The 23,876-nt window shown below is 37.1% G+C and overlaps 1 protein-coding gene and 1 non-coding gene across 2 annotated transcripts; one reads left to right on the top strand and one right to left on the bottom strand.

Annotated features, from left to right (window-relative positions):
* Positions 1-4,352: 4,352 nt before the first annotated feature.
* Positions 4,353-4,423, top strand: TRNAG-GCC (transfer RNA glycine (anticodon GCC)). Its single transcript has one exon. It is a non-coding gene; the product is annotated as a tRNA-Gly (tRNA).
* An 8,825-nt stretch (positions 4,424-13,248) lies between these two features.
* LOC140852401 (AT-hook motif nuclear-localized protein 20-like) lies at positions 13,249-22,705 on the bottom strand. The gene is made up of 4 exons (XM_073245331.1): positions 22,626-22,705; positions 20,370-20,488; positions 16,548-16,579; positions 13,249-14,453 (listed from the first exon to the last, which is right to left on the bottom strand). The coding sequence occupies exons 1-4, from the start codon at positions 22,703-22,705 to the stop codon at positions 13,512-13,514; spliced, it is 1,173 nt and encodes a 390-aa protein (XP_073101432.1). The 3' UTR covers positions 13,249-13,511.
* Between the last annotated feature and the right edge of the window lie 1,171 nt (positions 22,706-23,876).

Genomic DNA, 23,876 nt, shown 5'->3' with positions numbered 1-23,876 from the left:
TCCGAGATTGTGAATTGAGGATCATGGCAACCGTCGCATGGTCATAGGAAACTCTTCCTATAAGCATGCAAGGCATCTTATCACGATACCAATACTTCACAGTGGAATAATTAGTTAATAATTTAAATTGAAAAGATAACAATCCAAATTTCAACTTTAATATCTCAATCACTTTCACAATGTTCCATAAGCCTTACATTAAATTCAATAAGATTTTCAGTCTAACTAAAAGTATGGAAGTTTTGCTTCTAATCACTGTTTCATTTCTATCTTGTATTATCTTAATTCCTTAACATATATAAAAACAGTAAAATAGAGATAATGAGCCAGACAGCCCAGTAAGTAATGATCATTTTTAATAGATTTCATCAGGTATTTAAGTAAATAATCATTTATAGAAAATAAATATATTAAGTTCATCAATTTGAAATCAATTTCGATTATGTAACATAGTTCATGTCGAATTCATTTCTTTTTCGAAAATTCAAATTTTTTTTGAGATTTCAATTTCTTTCATTCTTAAGTTCTTTTCATCAACTATGAGTTATAACCATATTTTTTCTATGGTAGGATCATAATACCGCGTATCTTCTTACGGTGAGCTACGAATTATCTGGCAGCAAAGTTCTTCGAAATGCTTGTCTCTCTGCGACATGTCACTGGCTTCTCTGACGACATAAACCCTTAGGACAAATCAATTATCAATGTATATGCTCCATTGGCGGGGTCCTTTACATAGTCAGGTTGTCAATTCATATTATTCTTATATAGAATTCTTCATAAATCATATTGCATATTCTAATTTCGATAAGAAAATATATAATCATGTAGTATCGAACTCAATCATTATAATGCATCATGAAATCAATATGTTCAATTATGCTTCATCATAACATATCAAAATATGATATTTTTATAACAAAATATCATTCATCCAATTCATACATCGTTTTATAAATCATATCAGAAAAATACATTATAATTTATCGATAAATTTAGAAAAAGTAAAAATTACTTACCTTGAACGCATTCCAATAATCACATAATTCTATAAATTTTCTTTCAAAAATTCTGTTTGTAGATCATATCCGATATCCCATGATCAAACATCCACAATCTATACACGATCATTTCAATAATCAGAAAAAATATGAATAATTAAAAAAGATAGAATTGATGGACGCTCGTATCCTATCGTCCAGATTGGTTCGATCATCTAATTTTATCTAGTCACAATCTAATTAGAACATAAACGATCCAAAATTTGACTATCAGATCAAATCGGATTCGAAGTGATAAGATCGAGATTTCTTTATTGGATTCATCAACCAAGTAGAGAGAGAAAATTAGAGGAGAGAGAATTTATGAGATATAATCCAAATTAATCAGATGCTATAGTCCAACATCTTGGTTGGTGTGATCAAAATAATCTAATCAAGTCATGGTTAAATCGAAATCATGGATGATCAAATTGAGAAATATCCGATTTGATAAAGACGAGTATCAGCATGCTGTCCGACAATCATGGATCAAGATTTTTCATTAGAATCAGATCAAAAATATTAAAAAAAATTTCTTCATTGATTAATCTTTTTAGAGAGAGAAATCAATCAAGAGAGAGATAAATAATTTTAGAGAGAGAAAATTTTAGAGAGAGAAAATTCATCTTAGACTCTTCAGATGATATGATTCAACAAATCTGATTGATCAGATCAAATTATGCTAAAATTATCATGTGGATAATTCAATAAAATCATGAGAAATAGAATCTTAAAAATATTAGGTTTGATCAAGGTGGATGTCGGTATACTGTCTGGTGATCACAGATCAAAATTCATCATTAGGATTAATTTCAATTTATCATCATTCTTTTTAAAATTTAAAAAAATCTTAGAGAGAGAAATAACTTAGAGAGAGAAAGTAGAGAGAGATTAGAGAGAGAAAGAGAAATTTTAGAGAGAGAAAAAAATAAGGAGAGAGAGTCTATATTTTTTTTTATTTTTCTTTTATTTTTCTTTTTTTTTTTTGTTCTTCTTCTTTTTCTTTTCTTTTCCTTCTTCCTGCGGCTTGTCTTGGGCTTAGGCCGAAACAGGGGATCTCAAATCCCTTCGTTGCTGACCGATCGGCGGCGTAGCCGGCATGGGGGCGGCCATCGACAGGAGGGCGGCAACCCACCACCCAAGAAAACACAAATCCATGGCCGATGGCGACCATCGGCGCTCAAACCCAAACGAAACCGAAACCCCTTTCTCAAAGAAATCTGGGACTCGGTCGCCGGCGAGCGTGCACACTTGCACGGAAAGAAAGGAGGAGAAGAGAGGAAGGGGAGGAGGCTCACCTTCGATGCTGGTGAGGCTTTCTAGTGAAAAATTGGATGGGCACAGAGTCGATCTTCCATGAGGATTTTCCTGCGATCCCCACTGTTTTGCCTCGGGATTCTCAGGTGGGAGAAGGAAGAAGGGGTCTCCCCTTTAAATAGAGCCGGAGGGGAGGAGTTTGACTCATTTCCAGGGAGATTTTTTACTCCGATTAGGAGCCGGCCGGGAGGAGTCTTCCTCAATTTTTTTTTTTTTTTGTTGGGCTTTGTGGGCTGGGTAATTAGGCCAGGTCATAAGCTTCCCATCATGTAAAGCACCAATGAATCCAGTTGCTTTTACATCAACACTTGAATCAGCAGCCATAAAATTAATCTTTTTTTGTTGCATTTGGTATATTTTGCCCCTTGAGCATGCCTCCAAGTGCCTCTTAAATTGAGTTGTACTCTTACTTTTAGGAATATCGAGCCTTCTTTTGCAATGGATGCATTCTCCTTTCCTAGATTTGTCAGGTAGCTCAACTTAAATTCTAACCAAATTGAAGAAGTCTTGGCTCTCTTTTTCTTTTCAAATGCATTAGAACCATCATCTTGTTCATCAGTTGGAGTAGGACCACTAACATTATTAGTACCATTTGTATTGTTATTGCCCTCATCTTGAATTCATCAATATCTTCACCATCATCCATATTATCACTTAAATTGATGTCAGGTTCATTGTCTGTATAATTTGACTCCCAAATGAGTCAGGATTTGACTGAAAAGGCATAGAAGAATCTCCAAGGTGGTAGGAGTAGACATACCTGTCGTCAATTTAAGAGAATATAATCATGTACATAAGTAACACAAAAAAATCGAAAATAAGAGAATATTAAAGTAATGCTAATGAAAATAAGGGGACCAACGTTTCACCATGGCTTTGCACACGTAGAGACCAATTCTTCATTTTGACTCGCATAAAGAATAATTAGCCATGTAATGAAGAGATCAGAAAAAAATAAAAATAAAACAAAAAACCATAAGCTTCTGTCACAGAACATGCCTTATTTATGTTTATCAGAATCTCTTTGTTCCTTTGTATGAGAAACTTATGTTTGATTACGCAATCGATTTGGCTTATTAAGGTAGCTGCAAAAATAATACCATACTTTAACGCTAGCAATAGGAATTGTGTTGCACCCACATGGACCTACATGGAATTTGGATGTTAAACAAAAAGATACAAAAGAAAAGATAGTAAACTGAAAAATCTATATCTGGTTGATGAGGGAGAGTAACCCAGAAATAGAAGAAAGGAGGAGAAGATTTGTGGCTATCAGTCTATCACAATTCGTAGGGGAAGAGGGCAAGAGGCTCGCTGAGAAAGAGAGAGAAAGAGATGTGACTGACAGAGATGATGGAGGAAAGAGAGAAGTCGGCTAATGGAGATGGCCGTCGGAACAAAAGCAATTCGGATGAAAGAAAAGGGCCGAGGGCGAGGAGGCTAAAATGAGAAATGCAAAAAGGGGTTAGGGTTTTGTCTAATTTAAGAATATTTTATAAATATATATATAAAAGCTCAATTAGGCTTGCCAGCCTACTGAGTTTAATATTATCAGGCTCAAGCTCGGCTCAAATGACTGCTTGAGTAGCTCGAGCTCGACTCGAGTCCAGTAATTTTGAGCTCAAGCTCGAGTAGCTTGCGAGTCAGTTTGACTCATTTACACCCCTACGACTAGCATTCAGTATGCACTAAAAGAGCTATTAAGTAATTTCAGAGGTAAGATTGTGTTGATTAGAATGCTGAAATGGTTACATAGATGTTTAACATTTGCTATGTGATCCACTATGGAAACTTAATTTCACGGGTAAAGTTGTGTTGATTAGAATGCTGAAATAGTTACATAGAAGTTTAACATTTGCTATGTGATCCATTATGAAATTTAGTATCGGTGGGTTTGGGTTTCCCTCTTGTTGCGCAACCGGGTTGGGCTTGGGGTTATTGGCTTCAAGTTGTAGACCTAGTATATAAGAGAATAGGACGACACCATCCTTCAACGCACCAGTGGTCTAGTGGTAGAATAGTACCCTGCCACGGTACAGACCCGGGTTCGATTCCCGGCTGGTGCAATTCGTTTTTTTTTCCATATATATTTCTCTTTTGAACATCACGAAGTGGGGTCACATCTAAATGGGGGGGGGCGCGGGGGCAGGGTTTCTCCTTCTCCTGCTCCCGTCCAATGTTAGTTGCCCACAGGGAAAGGTGCCGTACCCACACTGATCTTTAGTTAGGACCCATCCATGCTTTTCTTTTCCTCCCTCCCTCCCTCCTCCCTTTTCGTGCACTGAAAAGAAGCAGAAGGAAAAAAGAAAAGCTCTTCGGTGGATTCACTGCACCTGAACACCTTTTGTGAGGACCTGGCATCGTCGTAATCGGGGATCCACTAAACGCCATCATAGCCTCCATCAAATTTGGCACAACTTTCAGTCAAGAAAGCACCGGAAAAAGGAGGCCAGGTAACTAACAACCACACAGCCATGAAACCATCTCTCTTCTAACATTTAACCTCGGGGAAAAATTCCATACCTCTAAAATGGCTTTACATGCGTGCTAGCTGAGAACAAAAAATAGTTTACAGAATTTTCGTAGTTGAGATCTGGTAAGCAAGAGTCATACATCTCAGAACGGCAATAGCTCAACGATCTGTAATGACCAGCAAAAGTTCAGAAATGCTGAACCTGTAATACTAGTGTAGGTTATTTCTGTAATTCTGTATGTCTGAAAATACTGAAGTTGGATGGAAAACAGTATCCAACTCTCACATCATAATTATATATGTAAGTACCATTATATGTAACTCTAAGTATGCTAATATAATATTCCCTGAGTTAGATTTTTTCTAACTTATTTACATAAAAAAAAAAAAAAGGAAAGATTCCATACCAAGGTGAAGAAAATCTCAGGTACAGAAATGTACAGGTATCAAAGAGCAAATCTGTCCTTGGAAAATTATTGGCAATGCACAATCATGATGGTGGTGCACGCCATCAATTGTCGAGGCATATTGTTGTAAGCTCCCAACAGACAAGCACAGGATGAATGGAATCCATGCTAGCTTATGTCGATGATCAGTTACGTGCACCAGCATGGTCATGCATATGCATGCCATTATTTCTCTTGCCAGTTTGCATGAGGCATGAGGGAGCTCTTGTAAATAATAAAAAAGAATTTTATTGCAAAAATAAAGCAAGACATTGAAATCTCAAATTATAATTTCTTTTTCCTTTCCAAATTCTAAATTATAGAGGCAGTTCTCTTTTCTCACCTATTCCCGTAAACCCCGCAAAGATAATTTTGTTGTGGCTCTTCTTGTGGACTAGCAGCTAGTGTAGGTAACAACCTATATGTCTTGACTAAAGCAAAACTAGGTCCCACCACATGTACTAATGATGCTTTGGTTTGGGTATAAATGTGCGTGTTGCATAGCTAAGGTGTTCTTTTTTTTTTTTTTTTTTGTGGAAGCATAGCTAAGGTGTTTGAAAGTTCAAAAATTAGCTCATTGGGAATCCATTAGAAACCTCCACCTTAGGAGACAGATCCTAAAAAAGTAATTTTTTAATGGTTTGGTTATATAATAAATGCGATTCATTAAACCAATCTAGTAATGTCTATCCCCTCTTTAACATTCATCGAAATATGGCAATAGCAAAAAAAAAAAAAAAAAAAAAATCGCGTGGTAGCCACAACAATTTTTTTCCTAATGTCTTATTAAATTTTAAGAAATGAAAAGAAAGGTTGGATTTTAGTGTTTGTTTCTCTTTCTTGATTTGGTCATCTTACATAAAGCTTTTCGTGACATTTCTCCTTTCATATTTGTTGTATTTTTGAGAGTTATTCATTGGACATACAATGAACAAAATGCTTGAGTCTCTGATTAGACTATTTTCCATAGGCCCTCTGTCTATCGTTAACTCTTTTTCCATTAGCTTGTGTATCTTCTATCTATTATTGTAATTATGATGTGAGACTTTTTTGTGAATTATGTTCTATTTATGATATGGCAAGGTGAAATAATACTTTTTGTGCACTTCTAATTGCATTTGCTGACAAACTCATTGAATCTTATGGTGATTATGGTATAGGGAACCTTTTTAAGATAGAAAGATTATGCTATTTGAGCTCCTTAAAAAGATTCTTTTAGTTCCATAAACTTTTAAAAATAGAAGGTATACTGATGGCCTTCCATACTCTCTTTTGGATATCCTAGGCATCCTAAGAATTGATGTTATACTCGTTAATATGAAGCAAAAGTTTCAAATAGTTTCTTTCACCAAGTTTATTCAGCTAGAAATGCATAGTTTAAAATTACAAGGACCATGGACGGATAAACTTTTCATGTGCAACTGTTATAAAATTGTATCAAAACCATAGAAATCATGATTTCAAAAGAGAGTAATTAAAGATTCTACTCAGTGTATACATTGAAGTAGTTTTGCACATATTTTAAAGGAAGAATTCAAATTACTATACGAATTTAGCTCTGTGACGATTATACTTATATTATACAGTTCAGAAATGAATGGATGATAATCAAATCTATTTACAAATGCATCCACTGCAATAGGTCACTACATATAATCAAAATATAATGCATTTAAATTAAATCTTGGTCTTAAAGTTGATAAGAACATGTCCACTTGTTAATCAAGCACAATCTAAAATGGACTATGATTCTGAAATTCATATCCAGTCACTTGCAACATGTTGGCTAGGTTTACTTTTAGCATGGATTTATGCTTACTCTAAATTTAGGAGACTGACCTACTTCTTTGACAATATTTTTTTTTTCAAATTTGATCAAGTCCACTTGGTATAGATTAATTAGATCAAGTCCAACTTTGTGTGGTCAATTTTTTTTACATATATTTAATTATCTTACTTCATTTTTCTACTTTTTTAGTATTATTATTTTTACTCTCTTTTCTATCCCCTACATAACAAAGGTATTTTGCTAATAGTTCATTTACTGAAACTCCAGAGAATATGCATGATATCTACGTAGACATTTCTTTTAGTTAGAGGTAGGTTGGATAAAGCTGCATACAAATATATATAATAATAAATAGATGAATAGATAATTAATAAATCCTGAGAAAGCCAGGGAGATATAGCTCCCAACAAAGCTCATTTGGAAAAAAAAAAGTCAGAGTCAATGCTCAAAAAGCAAATATGACTATGAGAATTTATAATAAAGGAATACATGAGCCTACTTGGTGAGTTAGAGAAATAGGTTTGGAGCATGTGTGTGTACCATAAGAGGGTTGAACACAGGAAACAAAACACATATAGCCCAAATTGTATACAGCCTCCTCTACCCAATTAAAAATGAAAAGTGTAGATTTACTCCATTAAATAATGGTTGTGAGCTTTGACTTACATATAAATGGAAGTAAAACAACACCCAACAATGGGGCACAATTATCCAAAGAATGTCTCTACCATTTTAATAAGTTTACCACCTAAATAAATGAAGGTAATACAAAGAAAAAGTCAGTATGATTGAAGGAAAAAGGAGAATCAGACAAAGTGACATTAGAACTTTAGGCTTTCAGCTCGATAGTAGTATAATTCAAATACAAAGCTAGCAAAAGTCTTCTTATTACCAATCTCTTGGGAGTTTATGTTATATCTACAACTCCAAGCCATAACACTTGACCTAGACTAAGCTTATACATAGGGGCTCCAGATTTCAGGAAGCCTTGAAGCCCTAAGAGCTGTAGTTTTTCTTGCCATGGTTAACCCATATATGTTGAACAGCAAATCCCAGCTTAACTATCATATATGAGCAACTATATCATAAACATTGTTTCTACCTTTTCTAAACTGCATTAACCGGTGAAAATGATGCGCTTGTGACAGCATTCTTTTTGCCCTCCAAAATGGCTAATGAACTATTTAAGTGACTGCAAGCCATATGTGTGAAATCTAATCCCATAAAGGTTCCCTTTTCCAAAATTTTTCAACAATTAATATCCACTTCAACATCTGTCATTCTTTTTCTTCTTTTTTCTTTCTTTCTTGGGATAGCTAACTCATGTCAATACTCTTCCATTTGAACTAATTGATCTTTTTCTTTCAAAAATAAATATAAAATAAAACCGATTCACATGAGTCTAAATTGATTATCAAATGGAAATTAGAGCTTAGGGCCCTATTATTGAGAATCTCCTCTTTTAGTTGAGCACATATCAGGGTGCACCGTGACTGATGCTCTTAAAGAAGTTGATCTAGAAGTTAGCCATTGTGCTTTGGTAAAGTATGATAATACAATCAGACTTTCTCATGGTACTTGAAGAAAACAGTGAGGGAAATGTTCGGTTCCGTTGATCACTTGAGTTGTCCATGAAATAGACCTTAATTCTTGGAAAGCATGCAAACTCATATGCAGGTGAGGAACTAAAATCTAACCTGAATTAGGCCAACTGGCCTGATCCATCAAGATAGCTTCCCAACTCGAGACGCTACTTGTTTGGATATCAATATCAAAAAAAGTGAACTGAATTGTTAGCTAATTAGGTGCAGCTGGTGCATATCCTCAACGATGGATGCTGGCACCATTAAATAAGTATTTCCTCCTAGATTTCTTCTAGTGATGCACAACTCTCCACACTTAGGTCTTAATATTTTATATACTGATAAGAACTGATAAGATGGTCCACTCCACTTTTTTTTTTTTTTTCTTTGGTGAAAGACAAGCTGAGACTAGGCATGGAACCCTAGCTATTAGTTTATTACTTTATTCAGTACCGATAATTTATTAGTACAAGTTCATGTTTAGAGGGTACCTTTTTAGGCTCTAATTTGATTGGCACCTTTGGCTCAAAGTAGCGAGTGTCGACGAGGCTAAGCTTGGCAAGGCCGGTGACTCAAAAAGTGGGGAATCATCATTCTGGTGGATGCAAGAGTTTTTTATTATTAGTGGGTGCAATAATTTCACTAGCATTCATGGAACTGAGTCCTTACCATTGGAGTGTTAGATCCATGTAACCTCTGCTTAATTATAAATTAGGATAAACAAAGTACTTCATGTGAATCCATGTGAAGATGGGGACCTCTTGTTCTCCATTTGAAACTTCTTGCTGTGGTAAGCACATGGTCAGTCAAATTTATAGTGCCCATTGCCCTTTTAACATTAACCCATCAAGGCAATTAACGTATGTTTTTGGAGGGCATATGAACTGTATTTTATTTTATTTTATTTTATTTTTGTAGAGAAAAAGCGTATAAATGTTTAAGCCAGTTCTTTGTAATATTTGCAATTCATATAATGCATTGGAAATAATATTCTTATAAAGTAAAGCTATAGTTTTATTCTTTGTCAATCTATCTCTTGACATAAGAGATTGCATTTTAGGATTAACCTGTTATCAGATAATCACATAGAGATCCTCATTCGTCCTCATCTATGGCTTATACACATGGCCTTCTTAAAGACTGGAAAAAAGAAACAAATACTACTGGGATCATGCACCATTTAAATTCATTTGATAGACCCCAGCTTTATCATTTCAATAAATAAAGTGGCTTCGTTAAATATTGTCGATCGACAACTTTACATAACTATATTAAAGAGAGAGATTTCTCTAACTTGCTGGTGATGTAAGCTTGAAATCAAAATTGTTTGATGCAACTTCCCATGGCTCAAATTTCACATGGATGAATTCAACCTAGAAAACAAAATAAAGTAACAAATTTTGAAACCAGCCCCTACTCATGAAGGTCACTAGGTGGACAAAGGGACTTTTAACGTCATCTTCTACGGACGAGACTTTCTCCCGCATAGCTAAAGAGAATAGTAAGCCTAACACGTGGTCCATTTTAATATCTGGATTCCTACAATGAATGCCCTAAGATCAAATAATCTATTCAAGTAGGCAATTTCCATAATATTAATTATTGGCCTGCATCACAAGTTGCCGATTAGTGAATCTTCCAGCTAATAATATGGCGTAGAACTTAAGCTTGTGCTGCCGGCCTTCATCAGATGATCTCCATTGATTGACAGGAGCATCTCTTGATGGTGTCAAGACAGTAACAAAACACAGAATCAATGAGGCCAGCACCATTAAGCATGTTACAGTTGCCGGAAAATAACCTATGGTGCAGCTAAATATTGTGGCGCCAGCTTGAACCTTTTTCTCCAAAGAAATTTGCGTTATAGAAGTTGTTCTAGGTGTTCTGAAAAGTGAAACCAACTTTAACAATTCACAAAGGAAAATAAGGGTGAGTTAGACTCGCTCACCAAATAAGAGGATTCCATCAACAACATTAGAAGAACTGGTTAACAAAGGATTAATATCTTGGGGAGATAAGTAGAAGATGTTTCTTGTAATGATGTCCTTGAGAAAGCTGTTCATGTGATTACTAACAAAACAGAACGTTCTTCAAGAGATACCTAAAGCTGTGATTAAATGGCACTTGATGACATTTTGCCTCTCTCTGTCCCCCTGCTCCCAGCCCCCTGTGCATGTGTGTTTCTTTCCAACATGATTCTTCTTCAATTATTGGTCTTTAGATTTAGGCTTTTAAATTTATAAAAAACAAATATGTAGGCTTCATTTAGGTAGCAAGAGTTCAGTTCAGGTTCTTGCAGCATGACTAGGTTTTGCATGAACAGTGGGTTATCATATTTTTTGAAGGATGTAAGATAACCCTAAGCTCTTTGTCTGTATCCAAAATTCTTCCTCCAATTTGATTACAATCTTGGAACTGGTTTAACACAGTTGCAGCATTTAGCAAAGTGGATTATGATCCGCAAACTTGTCAAAGTAAGTAGATTTGATTTTGATGGTAGCCCCATCAATAATTAGTTTCGCCTTTGCAACAACCATCACAATCTGATTTTCTTATTTTAATTATAAAAGTAGTTCAGACCATAGCAAAAGGATCTTAAGGAAACGGAAGACCACAATCTGAAGCAAATAACACATAGCAACTAAAGATTCCATGAAGAATTTTCTAATTTGAATGCAAAAATTATGCCCTTTTCTATATCAAAGATTATGATGAAACCAACTTCTTATATAATCAAAGTTGAGAATATTATCCCTTTCTAACTTGCATGCGTTGAAGAAGCCCTGACATACTCATGAACCTTCAGTAGAACTTAACACAAACTAAAATTTTGGCAGTAGTGTTCAAGGGATGAATAGGAGAAAAGGGGTCGGAAAAGCACCAAATGTACGTACCATAAGGTTACCATATATGAAATTATCAGAAGGAAGCTGCTATAAAGAAATTGACAATGGTGATGATGATGATGATCAATGTCGACATAAGCCAGGAAAAGTCAGAGAAGGGTTTTGGAAGAACAGTGCAGACGGTATATGAGAAAGACATTGAATCCATGAGCTTATCCAACAGAAGCTATACAGGCCATTATCTCTATACATTCATCCTTTGAAGAGCATTAAGTCAGTACATAAAAGAAGACAGATATTGATGATAAGGTGTATCAGCCTGAGGTTGCTGTAAACTGAGGAGCACGAGACAAACTAATTCAAGCATGGATATGTATCTAGAGTATGTATATTAGCTTCTATATGGCAAACGTACATCTGTCAATATTTTTATAATCGAACATGTGTAAGTTGATGAGTGAAAATATAAGAGTTGCTCTGTTGTCAGAGTTCAACATTAAGATAATGGAATATAATAATTAAAGAAAGATAGAAGAAGTATTGGGTCAATTAATTAATAATTACTTAGTTAATTTATTTTAACTGGAAAACATATCAGAGAAAATAATAAAAAGGAATCTATCGTCTCTGATGGATTTCATATTATCATCAAACACGGAACTTGTTTTTTTTTTTTTTTTTTTTTTTTTGTAAAAAAATATAGAGTAAGAACTTAATTGGTATGCTAGAAGCATCTCTCAAAGCATTTCATACTGGGAATGCATGCATCTTATTCCAAGGAAAGATTTCTGGGGAACTTAAATGTAAATAAATGTGTGCATGCTTGGTATGTTCTATTTATTTTTCTAGATTAGGGTATTCTTTTGCCCAATCTAACCCTTGTGTACTAGCATAGATTAACATAAATCACAAACAATATTTAAGTTGTTGACTTTCGTATTCTCTTTGAATTTGTTTCCCATCCATCACCTCTAAGTTTGTGAAACACAATCTGTGTTACATTTCTTTATCAAAATTTAGGAAAAAACTTAGTATTTTAAATCTTTGACAAGCATGAAAATATATAATAAGGTTCATTATTGCTGAAAAAAATAACAGTAACGCAGAATTATAGGCATAGACTAGCATCACATCTAACTATCATCACGTTTCTGGTGAAGGTATGATCAGTAATGTGATTTTGGTGCAATGATGTGCAGAACAGTACATCTAGCACTCATATTGTGATAAATAGCGCTGATATATGCCCAAAAAAGTTTCATGTACATGTCCCTGCACATGGTAAATTAAAAGTAGGAAGCGTATAAGCATCATAAGCGTATAGAGTAGAATTAAAATGATTTTATCCAGCTCATGGTGATCAAAGAGGTGAATCTGAACAAACATGCGCAGTTGACTCACAGGCCCTTCTCAAAAGATTTTCAAAAAGTAAGAAATTTCTTGCATAAAATGATGAAATTCTGCAGGCCTACTATGGTATGTTGGAGGCCTATAGTCTATGTTGAAGGCCTACCATGGTACACTTTCCACCAAAATGATTCTTAGCATCTTTAGTGCTTGTGTTTAGTCGTCTCAACAGCTCATAGTTGAGAAGATATGGAATTTAGGTGATCACTAATTAATAAATAATAATAAAAAGATATGGCTGAGACAGGCCTTGAAGCAGCTTTCATTGCTGTTTCCCACCCTTCCCAAACTCAAAATCTCCAACAATTAATTATGATACATCTTTGACATATACTTTAGGTTAGATCTAATAAGGGAAATAAACTGATTATTATTTATTAACACCACTCCCACACATTTCAAAGGAAACAGAAATAAAAGCTCACCATGAGAGTATTCCATATCACGACCCATCATGCATCATTTACACTCAGAAAACTGGAGGTTTTAGATGAGAGTATTGCTTGCTTCTCCTTTCCCTTCTCCCCTCCCCACCCCCCCAACAAGAGAAAATAAATTTTACCAAGATTTCTTACCTTCTCCTTCCCTCCTTGATTCCCCCTCCACCATTTTAGTACGGCGGCCGAGCATGAGGCCATGCGAACGCGTCGTGGCCCAGCTGGGCGAGCAGATTTGCCGGCAAATTATAGATGGGAAATGGAGACGGATCGGGCAGTCCGGCCCCCATCGCCGTCGGTGACCCGCCAGGCAGCTGCCCACCTCCTTCCTCCTCATCCTCGAGCGGCAGCCGCTCGAAGGTGGCGTTGGCGAACGTCGCGGCAACCACCAAGACCGGCCCCGCCGCGAGAAGCGCACCCACGACGCTCCCCCCCACCACCTGCCCCTGCCCGCCTGCCAGGTACACCGTCAGCCCGGTGAACCCCGGCGGTGCCGGCCCGGGCAAGAAGGTGCCCGTAAGCGAGAGGATCTCGAAGCGGCCGTGCAGCGCGACGACCGCACCACCTGCAGCGGGCTGCCGCAGTGCAACGTCGGCCACGGCACCGGTGCCGCTGAGGACGCAGACGCCGCGCTGGCGGCGGCGTGCGAACTGGGTTATGCAGTCGGCGACGTCGGCACCGCCGGCGACCTCCATGACATGGCTGCGGAGGGCGTTGGGGCTGTCGCGGGTGATGAAGATGGGAGGCTTGGGCTTGTTCTTGGAGCCCGGAGGGCGGCCGCGGGGCCGGCGGGTGCCGACCTCGACGGCGCCCTCCTTGGGCTCGTCGCTGTTGTCTCTCTCCTCTTCTTCGTCAGCTCGGGTGGCAGGATCGGTTTCCTTCTGGGGCGGCTCCGGGTGGTTGAGCTTCTTGGAGCCGGAGGAACCGGGGGATGCCGGGTCGACTCCCGGAAGCCCCAGGTGGCCGGCCCACCAACGATTCGCCAGTTTCTCGATGGAGAGATCCTTCTCAATTCTCCTCCTCCTCCTCCTCCTCTCCTCCTCCCACTCCTGTTTTCTTATGTTTCCAAGGAGAAGACTCAGAAAGGCTGAGATTAATTTGAAGAGAAGATGAGCCTTTTAGAAGAAGAGACCAAGCCGGTAGAAGGAAGACCAGGTAAGAAGAGAAGCTTCTCTAGTTTCTATCTATATATTTACTCAGTTATACAAATTCCTAGACTGGCTATATAGGAAGAAGATTGTGTTTTACATTTCTTCTTTGACAGGAATAGGAGAGTTCAAGGGAAGGAACCAAAAGTAGGAATATTTGCCCTAATTAATTCATGGACAGGAATGGAACAACTCTGAAGGCCTACTATCATAGGGAGGATCTCTCTCTCTCTCTCTCGACACTATTATACTATTAGCGTATAAACACAGTAGAGAATACGGATAGGTATTCTCTTCCTCGGTCAAGAGCCCACGAGAAAGCTTGCCAAGACCAACTTAGAGAGAGAGAGAGGGATTGGTTGGGTTTGCATTTGATTAAAACACATTCGTTTTTTCGGTACACAAACACATTTGTTTATTAAGTTGTCATTTTAGTTGCGGTAATGGTGGAGATGATGGGTGCTTTGCACTTTGTTGGAGAGTAGAAATGAAACAGTAGAAGGGGAAGGAGTTGAAAATTAGGGTTCGTTTGTAGGGCCGCGTGCGCTTGGGCAGGCGGGGAGCACGTCCCTTTCTCAAGCCCCGACATCCCAACCACAAAAAATGAGAGAGAGAGAGAGAGAGAGATGATACGTGGGCCATTCCTATTGTTTTTTTTATTTCCCATACACTATTCATTGAAGGATGCTTTGAGAGCGGAATCGATTATTTGAAGTCCCGAGAGCACATTGTCTTCACCCTCCATTGTGGTATTTCCTGCACTCGTAGCGGGTCCTCAAGCACAAGTATTCAAGAGCTGAGTTCAGATGTACGTCATGCTATGCCTCACCACCGTATCCACTTGAAAAATTATTAGTTAGAAGGGTCCTATCATATATAAATTGGATCATATAATAACAAGCTAACATATATTATCTAAAAAAATTAATTTTTTTCTATCCAAAATAGTAAAAATTACCAATGGATCAATCATTGTTAACAGTAAAATTTTTTTATTTATAATTTTCAATCAAACTTGAATAACAGTATATTTTTTTTTCAATGTTAGATGATGTATTGGTTTGTTATTGGATAATCCAAAGTATATATGGTAGAACCGTTTTAATCAATAATTTCTCGTATTCACTATTTTATTCCTTATATGTGTCAGGAGTTGTTCGGTTCTTGAGGGGTTGATGAGATAAATACATGAGGTTGGATCATTATTAGGTACCACATTTGGCATAGCATTTTCAACTTCTTCTTCTTGTTGTTGCCATTATGTTATTTTGTTAGCATTAGATTTGGGAACGAAGTCTACGGCCCAGAAAGCTGACCGGGTCATTGGAGAGAGAAAAAAAATCAAATTTTTATCCTAAATTATTGAGTCGGCTTTGGACGTAACACTATAATAATTGATCTCAAACCTATTCTATGCTCGTGGAAATTTTATATATTTTGCATCTTCATTAGCATGCAGCTCCATAGTAATATTATTAAAATAGATAAAATTTAGATGTGTACACCAAAAAATAAAAGAGATTGTACTCTTTCTCCTTTGATATGCATACATTGCTAAAAAATCTCTGATGGTTATAGATACATATGAGCATACTCCACATTAAATATCAAATCAATAAAGAACAATTCAAATTGAAGATCTTTATTGTGAATCATGGTCTACAATGTTAAAAATGCTTAAAACCTAAAAATCATATACATTGTAGGTTTTACTCATAAATCAAGTGAATAAAAAATGGACTATTTTAATAGCATGATATAGTAATATTCTAAGATATATGCATGTTTTAAGATGAATATATAATGATTAGCAATGTGAATTTCAACTCATATTCCTTTTTATATATTCTAATATATAGCTAGCATTAGTTTGTTATCCATTTTTCTAATCATTTGATGCCTTAAATAGAAGGCCTCGAACACATCTTTTTAGACATTTTTACTTCTGAATGATGATCAATTTTGTTGGATCATAAGTTTAGATTCATTAATTTAATTAACAATTGTTACGTTTATGAAGCACTAAAATGTCAAAGATTTAATATAATTTCTCTCTCTAACCATATACACAATGTTTGTTATAATCTGCACACCTAGAAAGACATAAAAACCATACTTCAAATGTCTTGAACACTTCTAGCCATATGCTATGATGCATCTATTGTTCGATACTGAAAAATTATTCATTTAATTATTAAATTTATGTCTAGGTAACAAGTTTATATAAAACATATGAAATCATTTTTAGAATTACTAGATATTATAGGCATAAATCAGCAATATGATGTCCCACTATTAGTTGGTTATGCCTTATGGGATCCAATATCAAGCATCATTGTGTGCTATTAATTACCTTGCACCAGAATTTTGTTTTTGAAAATATTTCTTTCCTAAGTTGAATTATGCTAGCAACAAATTTCTATTGAACAACCCATTCTAACTTATAGACATGCATAATAAACAATAATCCAGTTTGTCTCCAAAAGCATTATAATTATCCTAAATATATTAAATATTTAGAATATATTTTTCCCTCAAGTCAAAAAACCATCATAAATTTTGTAAATAGATAATTCACCATGCTCATTCAAAAAAAAAATTGTTTCATGGTGTGCACTCTCAAAATTTATCATTCTATTTGAGAAAAACCCTCACATGAATATGAAAATCCTTATCTAATGGTATAGAAATAGCGAATTCAGTATGCACAAGAAAGGTCCACTACTGTTACAACCATCCCTATGGATTAACCTTAGACTAGAAGTAGTTTACATAAACATTACATCCGTAGGCTTTCTTCCCACTTCATTGATAAATATGTAAAAAAATACTCATAACTAGATAAATTTATGTTTTATAGGTGATTTCTAGCATCAAAGTCCTAGTAACCAATTGGACCAGAATTGCCTTGAGAAACCTCCACCAAACAAATTTACCTGAGAATTAGCTTGATTCCTTTAGCCTTCAAACCATACATTATTTTCTTTGCTTACAGATTTTTACCATATACTTAGCTTTTTCTTTCATTAGGTTGGACTCAACTTAGTATTTTTCTTCAAAAAAGGAAAAAGAAAGAGCAAAAGAAAGGAATGATCTCATAAAATAACATAGAAGCTGATTTTTACTTGACAAGATTGGATCATAGTTTATGTCATGCAATTGACATTATTCTTACCATCTCATAATGCTTTCAAAATAATGCATTTCTAAGTCATTTGTGATCTTTTCATTTATCTTAAGAATTATTTCATCAGGTGGATTTTCGCTCAAGCTCTTCCCGACAAATTAGATGAGGGAGGTTATATTCAAATTCTATCAGATCATTTCTTAGAAAAAAATTCTCTATAAAATACACATTTCAAATTTCAAAATCCAAGGTAATACTTGTTCTTGAGTTAATGGCATAACAATGACAAATGGTAGGATGAATGTAGAGCATGACCGTTAAACTCAACTACTTAATTGATAATATCTTGAAGTGAACATAGAAGATATAGTATTACAAATACCTCAATGTTGAGGACCATATGCACCTAATTATTAAAAGAAGGATAAAAAGTAAATAACAACCTACATTTTATCTTAATTTGCAAATGTCTCCCTGTAACTTCAATTGCTGCAATGTCAATCCTACAGGTTCTAATTTATTGTAATATCTCAAACCAATCTCTCAATTTAAGGCAAAGCTCGCCACTGACACTTATGTGGCAAGTTATTTAGAGTTAGATAACTAATATGAATTTATTGAATTATTTTAAAATTAGATGAGATCAAATGTGGATTTAAAAAAGTCTAATAAGAAAAATACTCACACCCTATCCTTAATTCCATCCCTTTTCTAGCCCTCCTCCCTATGTTGGTCATACAACCCCTGTCGATAATCCCCTAGCCACCATCGCCGCTACCCCCATCCCTTCGGCCATTGCCGCCTCTATCTTACTCTCCTCCTATCTCTCCCTCTTCTTTTCCCTCTCCCTCTCTTTCCTCCTCCCTCTCCCTTCTCCTTTTCTTTCTTCTTTCTTTCCATTGCTTCATCCCTCTCCTCTTAATTGAAACTAGATTACAGCAAGCCTCATTAAGCTCTAAAAAAATCAGATTCACCAATTCCTACTCCTTGCCATTTTGAACATTTGTTAATATATTTTATGAGAAGACAAATTTTTTTCCTCTAAGATAAGAGGTCAGATGGCAAATAGATGCATGCCTGATGATTAAAGTGGGTGAATATCTGGTCCAAGAGTAGCACATGTGCCTGCATTACCCATTATTTAGGCCCGAAAAGCTAGAAAGTGGAAAGAGAGGGAAAAGAGGAGAAGGGAAAGGGAGAAGAGGGAACAAGGATGGATGGTTTGTTTTTGATGAGAAATCTAGCACAACTGTCGATCATAATGAACATTTGCCCAAGCTCGACCTCCAACAAAGATCACAACAGTAGCAATGCTTATGATGGCTGACAGTGGAAGCAAAAAAAAGAAAACTAATGCTAGATCGGCTCAAAACAAGGAAATATAGAGTAGGTCGGCTCATCGAACACCGATGGGCTTTGTCTTTAATCATTGGGGTGGTCGAGAGCTCAAGCAAAGCTCTAACAAAAGCTAGCCTCGGCCTAGAATAATGATAGAGCAGGCAAAATTAAAAAAAAAATTATGACTAAAACAAGGGAAGAAAATCAAAAATAGGGGAGTTCAAGGAGGTTTGAGGTGAGATATCGGTGGTGGCTTACCGAAAAATCTCAACGAAAATTCAAGGAGATTTTTTGATCAAATCAGCAGCGATTGAATGCATGATTGATGGTGGAGTTTTTTGAGGTTTAGACGTAGTCTTGCATGCCATAGAAAAAAAGTAGATGAGGATAAGATCAAAAAAAGAGGCGGAAAGGAAGGAAGAAGAAAAAAAGATGAAGAGATAGGAGGAGAGGAGGATAGGGGTGTTGCGGCCAGATGGATGGAGGCGGTGGCAACGATGGCCGCAATGTGGATATTTTGATCATTGAACTTTTTTGAGTCCACATCAGATTCCATTCAATTTTAAAATAAACTAACAAATCCATATCAGTCATCTAACTCCAAACTTATCATGTAGGCATCGGAAGTAAGATTTATCCAAATTAAGAAGTCAATGGAAACATTGCAATATATTGGAAGATATAAGTTGCCATTATAATAATTGGAGATGCATAGAGTTATTTATAAATCATGATAAAATATAGGATATTATTAAATTTTTTTCCTTCAAAGAATGAATGAGGTCAAATCGACATGGCAGTGTAAGCACACATAAATACTAGATACACACAAAATAAATAAACAATGAATAAACTACAATGGCAGCATGCTATGCCAACACATCTCTGACTTCTGTGTGGGCAATCCCAACTCAAGTAGTTAATTTTCAAAAACCTTTGCGGATTCAGCATCCTAGGAGAAGCCTACTTATTACAAAGTTCATTGTATACCGAAACCTGAAAGAAAACTGAAAAAAAGATGTTATTTTCAATTTTCTATCAAGATTTTAGTTCTCTCATATGGCATAGAAATTGCAGTCTTCAATTGCCAACTTTAGATTATATACGTGCAACAACACCACCTATGTGCAGAGCAAAGCTATGTTGGAGGTGGACTCCACAATGGACTGGATCTAAGAATGATAGTAACAGCAGGACCATTACTATGCGTCTGCTGATCAAGATGTTTGCAGCAATCACAAAACAAGCTATTGTTGAATGGAGAGGGCCAAAGCTATGGAGATCTCATTCCAACACAAAGTTGCTAAAAAGTAAAAGGTGAGAAGAAATAAGGAAGATGATTTGGATAGTACGATGGGGCCCAGCAGTGGCTTTCTTTGTTATATAACCTCACTTATTGGATCGGCCTTCACGCTAACCTGCTGTCTCGTACGACGAAAGACCCACCGCGAGGCCTAGAAATCTAAAATAAAAGCACAAGATTTGCCTCACTATTCCGGGATTGAAAGATAGCCCGTGCAAGGACCCACCATTTTGCCTATTACGATGAGTTCCCGAAGACCATTCAACCGGCACTACTCATCCACTAGGCTTGCGGGTGAGATGTCATGTCCCCATGGATTGAAGGAATCATCACAGAGGAACCATATGAAAAACCAAATTGTTTTTTTGAGATATGACATGAACGGTGTTAACTTGCAAGTACAATAGCTTCTCAATTACAAAGATTTTCTCATGTTCTTTGAAAGAATAAATTATTTTTTACACTACATGCATCATATGATCATATATACCATCAATTACAACCGCTCCAAATCTCATTCACTAAGCGCCCATCTCAAAACATTGAGGAATATGAATTAGCAGTTGTAACGATGATATGTACGACAATATGATGTATGCAGTGTAGAAAATCATCTCAACGAATATGATATAAAGATTTTTTTTTTTCAAAGAAAAGGAAAGTAATGGAATCCACGGGGATTTCATTAAAAATGAAATTAGTTAAAGTAAAGAAGTATTTTGGGGTGAAATATTTAGTACAAAGACAGCAATTATGTTAGACGGTAGACGGATTGTGCTAGCATACTGTGGATGGGGGAGAGAGTGTGGAACTTTTTCAGCCCAAGGTTGCTTGTCCAGAGTGAGAACAAAGAGAAAAAGTCGGACCCTAGTTTATCCGGCATCTCAGCTTTCGCAAGATATTTAAACTTTAACCTTGTCTCTTATGAAGAATTCTTTTAAAATGGCCATTGGTAAATGCCGAACTTAATAGGAGAGACTAGACAAATAATCCTCATTGATGAGGTCATGGCAAAGTTGATTAGGAGGTGAGCTTTGACTTGTTAGTACACTTTTCCATCAACTATGCATATATTGGAACCTTGATCGAATGCAGCCAACCAATAGATCTTCTTAATTATGTACTAGTTATTTTCTAGATATGGCAATCCAAGAGAGAGGATAAATTAGATTTTTTTATAATTTAAAAAATATTTATATCCAAAAATAATTTTGAAAGTGTTCGTGCAGTGCTTAGAAGAAAATAAATGAGCGATAGAAAGATAAAAAAAACACGACAAGAAAATCTTTTTTTACCGACGGTTATTAGCGGCGGCAATTTTGCCATCGCTAATAATATTTTTTACTGATAGTAAATGACGACCAATAAATTTGCCGTCGTAAAAAAATATATATATTAGTGATGATATTTTTTACTTTTAGCGACAATAGTTGTGTTGCTAATAAAAAAAAAATTATTTTTTTAAATTTAGTTCTAAGATTATTAGCGACGGAGTTATCTTATTAGCGACGGTATTTTGTCATCGCTAATAATCTTAAATTTTTCTCCTTTGATTTTTCTTCCACATCTCGATTCTCATGGTTTTTATCAAATTGTGCGCCCTCATTTTCCCCCACTCTCCTCTCATTTTCTCAAGCCGGCGACTAACACCCTCCCCCAAATTTCTCCCTCCCCAAGCCTCTGGATCCTGTTTCCCCCACCGACGGCTGACCGACCGCCAGATCTCACTTCCTCGAGCCCCCGGCCACTTCTCCAAGCCTCTGTCCATTGGATCCCGAGACCTTTCGCTGCCTTCCACCTCTCCGAGCCCCAACCGTCTTCCTGAGCCCCCGACCCACCTCCCCCTGGCCGCCTCCGATCCCCCTCTTTCTCCCACCATCGGATCGAACTTCCCTGAGCCCCCGGCCATCTCTCTGAACCCTGATCCCTCGGTCGCCTCCCCAAGCCCCCGGCTTGCCTCCCCCTGGCTGCCTCCCGAGCCTTTTTTCGTTAGATCTTGAGCCCCTTGGTCGCCTCTTGCCTCCTTGAGACCCGGCCAACTCCCCGAGCCCTGGCCAACCTCCTCCCCATCCCGCTCTCCTCACTGCCACTTGCTGTCAGTCTCCACCGTCGCCTTCCTCTCGATCTTCCCGTCCAATCTCTCTCAGATGCTTTTCTTTCCACAGATTGAAGCCACCCTCCTCCCTACTCTCCTCACCGCCACCTCCCGTCGGTGTGTGCCATCGCCTTCATCTCTATCGTCATTGGCATCAGCCTTCCCCTCCCATCTCTCTCAGGTGGCTTTTTTTTTCGGACAATATTTTTTTTTCTTTTTTGCTCCGAACCATTCCTGAGCCCTCTGGAGTCTTCCCGACCTCTCGCGGATCCTCACCTTCGCTCCACTCTCCTCTCGGCCACTTCCCACCAGTCTTCACCATCTCTCGCCATCTCCACCATCGCCTTCCTCCCCATCAGTGTCGGGCTTCCCCCTATAATCTCTCTCAAGTGCTTTCCTTTGTTTTCATTGATTTTTTTCTATATTTTTTCTATTTTTTCTTCATTTTTTCCATCCTTAGGAGTCCCAAGTGGGTGGGAAGCTTGGAGCGGTCGAATAGGGAGGCTTAGACAATGGCTGGAGCTTTGTGCTGGGTAAGTTTTTCCCTTTCTTTTTTTTCTTTCATTTCTCTCTTTTTTTTGGAGATCTATGGGAAGGAAAGCATTTGAGGGAGATCGGAGGGGAAGCCCGACATTGGTGATGATAGGGAGGAAGGTGATGGTGGAGACCGACAGGAGATGGCGGCAAGGAGACCGAAGGAGGTCGCTATTTGCCTTTTCTCCCCACTCCAATGGTCCACTCAAAATTCATCGAGAACCTCCTATATCCAGTTTAGATCTATGTTTTTTCCTCTTCTCCTAGATCTCTGTACCCCACTAAGGAACCGATCACCTCCAGCAGCTCCCTTCATGGAAAGCTCTCTCATCTCAAATGGATATTTTTTTATGGATTTTTTTTGGCTATTTCCTTCTAACTTCTCTCCATATTTCATATTTTTTCTTCCATCCTCTGACCTCCTTTGCCTGTTCTCCATCGATGATACTAATTGAGCATAGATCTTGCCTGTCAGCTTTCACAGATAACGTTTCCCATCTCTTTTTTTATTTTTTTTTATTTTTTTTTCATCTTTCTCTTCTCTCTGAGTTCTCCGACAATCGAATGAACCCTAAACCTAATTCCATCCTAACCCTAACCCTTGATCTAACCTAACACTAACCTCATCCTAACTCTAACCCTTAAGAATCGAACCCACCGCTAACACTTTTTGAAACCCTAAATGTAACCAAACCCTAACCCTAATTCTTCTCTAACCCTCAACCAAACCCTACTGCTAACCCTCCTATGAACCCTAGACCTAACCGAACCCTAACTATAATTCCTCTCTAATCCTTGCCTCAAGCCAAACTTTAAGGTTGCATTTGGTGCATTACTAGATAGTGGTAATTTAGATTACCTGGTAATCTGAATTACCTACAATCTGGATAGATTGCTAGTAATGTTGATTATTGTGTTTGGTATACATAGGTAATATTGCAGAAAAATTATTAAAAATCTCGATTGACATGTTTGGTATGACAATCAAATTAC

The sequence above is a fragment of the Elaeis guineensis genome, chromosome 11 (assembly GCF_000442705.2).
Source record: "Elaeis guineensis isolate ETL-2024a chromosome 11, EG11, whole genome shotgun sequence".
Taxonomy (NCBI): Eukaryota; Viridiplantae; Streptophyta; class Magnoliopsida; order Arecales; family Arecaceae; genus Elaeis; species Elaeis guineensis.
The sequence above is the reverse complement of the archived record's forward strand: the minus strand, read 5'-3'. Positions and strand labels throughout refer to the sequence as shown.

Coding starts and splice junctions, on each gene's coding strand:
- LOC140852401 (XM_073245331.1), bottom strand. CDS start 22,705: ATGGGGAGGAAGGCGATGGTGGAGATGGCGAGAGATGGTGAAGACTGG. Junction 20,489..22,625: donor GAGAGGAGAGTGGAGCGAAG/GTGAGGATCCGC, acceptor TCATCGTAATAG/GCAAAATGGTGGGTCCTTGC. Junction 14,454..16,547: donor TAACAAACATTGTGTATATG/GTTAGAGAGAGA, acceptor TTCTTCTAAAAG/GCTCATCTTCTCTTCAAATT.